The sequence below is a fragment of the Mastomys coucha genome, unplaced genomic scaffold (assembly GCF_008632895.1).
Source record: "Mastomys coucha isolate ucsf_1 unplaced genomic scaffold, UCSF_Mcou_1 pScaffold8, whole genome shotgun sequence".
NCBI lineage: Eukaryota > Metazoa > Chordata > Mammalia > Rodentia > Muridae > Mastomys > Mastomys coucha.
In genome coordinates, this window is record NW_022196914.1 from 56,995,924 (window position 1) to 57,003,766 (window position 7,843).

Below are 7,843 nucleotides of genomic sequence, written 5' to 3' on the forward strand. Positions count from 1 at the left end.
CCCCTCTCCCCCTCTCCCTCTTCCATCTCCCTCTATCTCTCCCCTCTTGCTCTATCTCTCCCCTCTTGCTCTCTCTGTGCTCTGTCTATTTCTGGCTATTCTCTGCTCTCTGGCTATCCACTTTTCTGCCCCAGAATGCTCTCACGCTGTCTCGCAGATGGCTCTGCCCATGTCCAGTCTGCTTTCTTTTCTCTCTGCTCTAGATACTTCCAGATGCCTCTGGGCATTCTCTCTCTCTTGTTCACAATAAAAAAACCTCCCCCCCCCCACCAAGTAATGGAGTGGTCACATCAGCAGTTTCTTTACTATGCCCCCCTCTCATATAGTTAGCTACATGTTCGGTAATGAGACATTATATAAACTATATACAAATACATAGGAATACTCGGCAACTATTAAATCAAGTTCAGAGGCAAGTGTGGTCATGGATCTGTAGTTCCAGCTGCACAGAAGGCCAGGGCTGAGGGACTTCTTGAGCCTAGGAGTTTGAGATCCATCTGAGAAGTGTAATGAGATCTTATCACAAAAGGTTTCTTACAGTGCTAGGTACCTAGAGTAGTCACATTCATAGACAGGAACGATGGTATTTCCCAGGAGATAGGGATTGGGAAATGGGAAGTTCTGTGATGTCACAGACTGTACACTTAAATATAGTTTAAATGGTAAATAATGTCATATGCATTTTACCATAATAAAATGGCTTCAAAGATTTCAATACAGTAAAAACTATGGCATAATATTAAAAGCTTTAGGAGGGATCTAGAGAGATGGCTCAGCAGTTAAGAGCACTAGGTGAGGTTGGCGAGATGTCTTAGTGGGTAAGAGCACTAGCTACTCTTCTGAAGATCCTGAGTTCAAATCCTAGCAACCACATGGTGGCTCACAATCACCTGTAATGAGATCTGATGCAACTGAAGTCAGCTACAGTGTACTTATGTATAATAATAAACAAATCTTTGGGCCAGAGCAAGCAGGGACTGAGCAAGTGGAGTTGACCAGAGCAAGCAGGGTTGACTGGAGCGATAAGAGGGCCTAAAAAATTCAATTCCCAACAGCCACATGAAGGCTCACAACCATATGTACAGCTACCGTGTACTCACATACATAAAATAAATTTAAAAAAATTAAAAAAAAAAAAGAGCACTAGATGATCTCCCAAAGGATCCTGGTTCAATTCCCAACACCCACAAGCTCACGACTGAAACTCCAGTTCCAGAGAATCCCACACCCTTGCACAGACAAACATACAGGCAAAACACCAACGTACATAAAATAAAAACAAATCTGTTTAAAAATAAACTTTCTAAGACACTATATCTGGCTAAGCTTAATTTATAAACTCAGGGAAAATGAGAAAAAATACATTGATACTATTAAAAATTATATTAAAAATGGAGAGGCTAAAGCTTATTTTATTGCCTTTTTTTGTTCTTTTTCCCATTTTCTACATTATTATGTACTAGGAATTAAAAGACTGGGTTTCTTAGTGGAGTCACAGCTACCTATCAAAAGAGAAAACTGTAATCCACGTACACAGAGGATCATCATCCCGACCGACCTCCTACAGAAAGGAATGACGTGAAGGCATCTGCACGGACAGGAGCCTTGATATGATCCAGACCCACTCCTCCACCAGGCAGAGAGGCCCCTTCCCTGGGTCAGAGCTGCACAGCAGCTTGAAGCACAAGGTCTCTTCCTACCAAAAAAGGCAAAGCCCCGCTGTCCTCAGAAAGCGTGTAGAAAAGGCCGCCAGCAGGTGGCAGTGTGTGCCTCTCTGAGGCCTTCTCACCCAGCACCGGAACCACCAAGCCTACGGAAAGGTAGACTGCATTACACCAACACAGGACACAGGCGCAAGTGTGCTGTGTCAACAAAAGAATGCTTTGACGACATCGCTCCAGGCCAAGAACACGGGAAACACAAAATCAAAAGTCGCCCTTCTTCAGTGGGGCCACATGAACATTTACTTTTTAAAACCATATTTATATGCCCTGATTTTATATACTTTATGCAAAAAAATATAAATACTATTATTTTGTATGTATATTACTGATGTGACAAAAGTTTGAACTGATATGGTCGAGTTGTGTAACTGATTGGCAGGCATGGCAAACGCTCCTCCCCTAGAGTGGATCAAGCCAGTTCTGGAGAAGCCAAAAATCACACAAGGCTTGGTCTGTGTAGAAAAGATTTGAAGCATTAGTAAGTTTGAATACGCAAATACTTTTAATAACCAGGGAGATCGGCTCCCAGCTTGTGGGCTGGTGTGACACAGTGAGGGAGGCTCTCTGGAGGAGGGAGGGACAGAGTGCGGGTAAGTATCCTCGCTTGGGTCAAAAATTAACCAAGAGGCTGGAGCTGGAGAAAACCCAAGGGATCCAGTCGTACTGTTTCAACAGGTGAGGAAATGGCCATAGGGGAGGGTGGGACAGCTGTGCTCTTGCACAAGGCTTTCCCTAATCTAGAAGGCATAGGTGGGCGTGGCCTGGAAAAGAGCAACTCAAAGGCTGCACGTGGCTCCCCACCCCAAGCCCCTCAAAGCTTCCCACTCCCTGCATCCCCTGGTAGAGGCAGCTAGGAGAGGCTGCACCAGAGGCAATACCAACCTCACTGCTTGCTGCTCTGCCCCTTTCATACTGCGGTATTTGATTCTGTCCCAGTTCACTGACTACCTGGTGATCTTTTTATTTGATGGTTTGTTTGTTTGTTTTAATTCTAAGAGGTCTCTTTTGCCTTCTGGTATAGAAAGATACTTAATGTGAAAACAAAGCTTCCTTCTTATGGGGACCAGCTTCAGGCCAAGGACAACATTTCACACTGTAGGAGTGGCTTTAGACTTAAAGAGCTCCTGGCAATTTGCTTTGGCACTGTTTATCAGAAACCATCGCTATGCCTATTAAAAATGAACAACTTGATTACATACACACAGAATCCCAGCTTTGCCTCTGCAAAAAGCAGCAGTGCGGGGATAGCAGAGAGGTTACAGAACTAATGTAGAAGAGACACATGCTCCTGCCCAGGAATTCTTTTAGGCACCTTGACCCTAAGCAGAACTTCCTGTTGACATATTATGTTGAAACCTGAAATTTTCATGTTGAAACACAAGAGAACAGAGTGTCCAGGCTCCAGTCTGCTTACCTGATCTAAGGCATCAACATCATGCCTAGCACTTAATAAGCTATTCACAACTGCAGGACGGTTGTTGATAACTGCTAGGTGAAGAGGGGGCTCCTTAGGCTGCAGAAAGAAAAGCATCAAGCTTCAGTATTCAAATCTCTGATCTCGGAGAGTCCACCCAGTGTCAGATCCACAGGAAGCCCTGAGCAATCACCACCATCTGCAGGCTGCCTGTCATTCTGGGCATACATAACAAGCACCTACTAAGGGCCAGTCTCTTCAGGGGCTAGAGCTTTATCTTTTTAATGAAGGGACACAGCTATTTAGTGTCAAAGTTTAAGTACTGAGATAGCTGTACCTCAAGGGAGGGCCAACCCTTCTGGAAGCTAGAAAACGCTTCCTTGAAGAAATGACAGCTGAGCTCAAACATGGACAAGGAAGTGTCAAGAAGGCTCAACTGAGGATTTCTCCAAGCCTTCAGAGAGCCAAAGGACAAACGGAGTGGCCCCAGAGGAAATGTATACACAGCATTTCCTGAACAGATGTGAGCTACAGGAAGTTCTCTAGATCTATGGCAGGGCCGGTGTCCCTGCTTCCTTGGGCCTCAGGGCTCCTCTGAGGAGTCTACCCATGGTGGACTGTGACTAGTCTCAACAGTCTGCTCCTTCATCCCCTCCTTTTACTAAACAACCATCTAATTCACCTCCCCCCAGCTGGACCTCCTGACCCTTCCTTCCCTTCTCCTCTCCTCCCCTCTCTAACTCAGACCATCAGACACAGAGTCTGTCACCATACCCTGTCTCAAATGTCCCTGCCACCTCACCTCCACCCAGCCACACTGGCTTGTGGAGCTCTCTGGGAGGAGAGAAGGCTGCTCAGGACTGGGGAAGAAGCAATTACCAAGGGGGCGAGGCAAATGAGTAAAGTGAAGGGCGGGAAGTTGAGGAAGGGGAGAGATAGGAGGGGCGTGCAGACAGGGAGGAATGCAAGGAGACTCTGCAGTCCAGTACTGGTAGAAGAGTTGCTGGGAATGGAATAAAGAAGAGGGACAACAGATGTAAAGGAGGCTGGGTGGTTCAGATAGCCTGCAGCTCCACTCAAGTACAGAAACAACGTTGGGAATAAACATTATACACACTCTGCACATCCTTCTGTGGTACTTACTACACACTCAGTACCCCACATTTATCCTGTTTTAAACACTAGGTTAAGCACTGGGTGGTGGCATACACCTTTAACCCCAGTGCTTAGAAGGCAAAAGTAGGAGAATCTCTGAGATCAAGGCCAGCCTGATCTCCAAGACTGAGTGAGTTCTAGGATAGCCAGAGCTACACAAAGAAACCTTATCTCAAAAAAACAAAACAAAAAACAAAAACAAAAAAAACAACAACAGAAAAAAAACCGAACAAGCACTACGCTAAACAAGTGTATGGGTCAGGCCGCAATCTCAGCATTCTCAAGACAGAGAGAGGAGGGAGGATCTCAAGGGCCAAGCCAGTTGAGGCTCCATAGGGAATTTCAGGCTAGCTTAGGCTACACAATGAGACTCTGGCCCAAAACCAAGCAGAAAACAACAGGAGGTTAAATAAGTTCTCTTAAAAGCCATGTTACCAATGATAACCCTAAGATCTGGGCCTTATATCCCCTACTTTATACACAAACAGGTCAGTAACTCCATTAATAAGAGGGAAGAGGCAAAGATGGGGCTCGAGCACGGACTTCCCAGAGTTTTCCATTTGCGGAATGGACTAGAGATGAGGGGCAGGAAAGGTTGTATGGTATGGCTGAATGAGAAGCTGTCTGAGAGGGAGCCAGGGGTCAAGGCGGCACTGTGAGTATCCGAGGGGGTAACCTGCGAGCTAAGAAGACTGAGGAGCTCTCCTCTGCTTGGAAATCAGTGTCTCCCTCAAAGCACAAAGCAAGAGCAAAGACACAACAGCCTTCATTTAAAAGTGGTCGGTAGTCAGGCCAGGGCCACCCGCCTTGCTGGGGCCCATCTCCTCCCGAGGGTAAGGAAACCTCCTTGGCCTAAGCTAGGTAAGCACAGAGCCAATCCCTCTAAGTCCACACTCTAAAAACTTATCAGGCATGGCTCAGGTCATATTCATCCTTTCAAGTCCATGCCATAAATAGAAATGGCTTGGCACAGCCGGAGGAAATAATATTCACAGAAGAGAGGAAAATACAGTGGGAGATAGAGGGAATTTTCTTGTTGGATACCCGCACAGAGGGCCTGTGTTTGTTCTGCCAAAGCCAACCCAAACTTCAGAAAAAAAAAAAAAACTCAATCAGTAATAAAGGATTGACTTTGAAAAAAGCCACAAGATCATTCTGAGATGGGGGGAGTGATCCATTTTCTTAACATCCTGAAGTGGCGGCAGCCGCAGAGGAAGCCTGCATTTCCCAGACAGATGAGATTCCTACTGGAGTCGAGGCACCTCCAGACACCTGAGACTTACTGTAGCCAATCTGACTATTTTTAAAAACAGAGATTTTTTTTGTTTTGCACAGGGAAAATTTACCCCTTGGATTTTATTTCTCATAATTAAGATTTAAAACAAAAAGGCCAATGTTCCCCCTAAAAGAATCCCTTCCTCATGAAATATCTCTTCTCCAGCGTGTCTCTGCCTGAGACACTTACACATCCAGCCTCATGGCCCCAGCACCCAAACCCGAATTGATTGGACTCACTTCCTTCTGCTGCTGCGAGTCAGCATTCTCACTGAGAAGAAAGTTGACAAGGGCTGTGTGGCCGTTCCGGGTTGCTGTCTGCAGAGCACTGATGTTGAGCTGCAGTAAATAGGTAGGGGGTGGGATCCCATTACTATCCAAATGCTGTTGCTGCTTGGTATTGGGTAAAATGTATACAACAAAATAGTACAACTATTTAAAGAAGGAAATCCAACGTGTTTCTGATCAATCTAAAGCCTATCCTTTTGAAGTGTCTTCTATGCCATGTGATGTGACCTGACTTCATCTCCAAAACTCCTCATCCTGATGAGGTGAGATGCTGTGGGCTATTTGCTCCTCTTTCAGCCATGGGAAGACATAACAAATGGCTGCCAGGGAAACTGGTAAAGTGCCCTCACCAGAACCTGATCCTTTTGGTACCCAGGCTCTGTTTCCAATCTCCAACTACGAGAAATAAATGCTTGGTGCTTAAACCACCCAGCTTTGCTGTTGTTGTTGTTGTTGTTGCTGCTGCTGTTGTTATCATTATCATAGCAGCCTGACCTAACACACTGAGACACTATGACTCAGGTACATGTGAGTTACATCCCTGCTTCCAGAGTCAAGTTTACCACTGTGGTCCCCAGCAAATCTTTTCCTTGAGTTAAAATAGGTGAGTGGCATTGGCCTCAAAAGCAAAAACAAAAACGAAAAAGCAAAAGCCACAAATGACCTCAGTGGTTTCTGCCTCCTGCCTCTGTTTGTCCCAGGCTCTCCCCTTCTTTGCCAGAAATGGCTTCCAGGCTTAGCAGGAGTTCCACCCATTCAAAGTGTTGCTTTTTGGTCCTTCCCCCCTGCCGGCCCCCCATTCCTTTTGCAGTTCTCAGTCACTCACTTCTACTGCCCCTTGCCACTCTTTGGGGCCTAAGTATCCTCACTTAGTGCCTGAGCTAAGTGATACTCAACTCAAAACTGTGCTCTGCTCTCGGTTAGCCTCCCATCTGTCTCCAAGCAGCCTACCATGAGAATTGACAATACAAGCCAATGCATTAATAACGGCTGATTATAAGGTTGCCATAAAATATATTCAGGTCCTCCGAATAAGGGCATTTTTGAGAACTGCTTTCCCCAAGTGGCTGAGTTAGTATCCCCTAACCTACTTACCACTCCTCTATCAGCAGCTAGGACTCATTTCTTTACTCCCTCAAGTCTAGGTGGACCTGCCATTGCTTTGACCAATGGATATGGCAGAAATGATAAGGAGTCAGTTCCAGGCAGAGCCCCTAGCTAGCCTAGCAGCTTCCACTCCCTTCCTTTCCTGCTTCTGATTCTTGTACTTCCTCTCAGGGCCAGCTGCCAAGCTAAGCAAGAACAACCCTTAGATAGAGGTCATTTGTCGGTACTCCAGTTGACCTCCCAGCTGACAGCCTGCAACAACTTCCTGCGAAGTAAATGAGCCATCTTGGATATCTAACTCAGATAAAACTTTACATGCCCCAAACCCTAGTCAACCTCTGACTATAATCATGTAAACACACTCAAAGAAGGATTATCACAGATGAGCCCAGTCAACCCACTGTGAAAGTTTTCAGAATCAAAATAGACTTCCTTTTGATCAGTCCAAATAAATGAATAAATAATACCAGGAGGTTCTAAAAGAGGGATCTGGTGCACATATAGCTAATGATGAGAGCTACCCTAGTTACTTTGTATTGCTGTGACAAGACACTATTACCAAGACAACTCATAGAAAAGTTTATTGGCTTAGGGTTTCAGAAGGTGAGTCCCTGAGCATCACATCAGAGAGCATGGCAGCAGGGAGGCAGACAGAGCACGGAAGCAGTAGCTGAGAGCTTACATGTAGAGGCAACAACCATGTGGCAGAAAGACATAACGAGGAAAGGTATGGGCTTTGGGGACCTCAAAGTCCACCCTGAATGTCACACCTCTTACAACAAGCCACACCTCCCAATCCTTCCCAAACAGTTCCACCAGCTGGAGACTAAGTATTCAAACCTATAAACCTACCGGAAAAAATTAATCCTGGAAGCTGGGG

The 7,843-nt window shown here is 45.6% G+C and overlaps 1 protein-coding gene across 1 annotated transcript in view; it reads right to left on the minus strand.

Annotated features, from left to right (window-relative positions):
- The window catches only part of Ankdd1b (ankyrin repeat and death domain containing 1B), a 60,229-nt gene that overhangs the window by 15,151 nt on the left and 37,235 nt on the right, over positions 1-7,843 (minus strand). The window contains exons 9-10 of the mRNA XM_031360055.1: positions 5,809-5,907; positions 3,139-3,237 (exon numbers count right to left, since the gene is read on the minus strand). Coding sequence (XP_031215915.1) covers positions 3,139-3,237; positions 5,809-5,907 — 198 coding nt within the window. The remainder of the gene's footprint in view (positions 1-3,138; positions 3,238-5,808; positions 5,908-7,843) is intronic.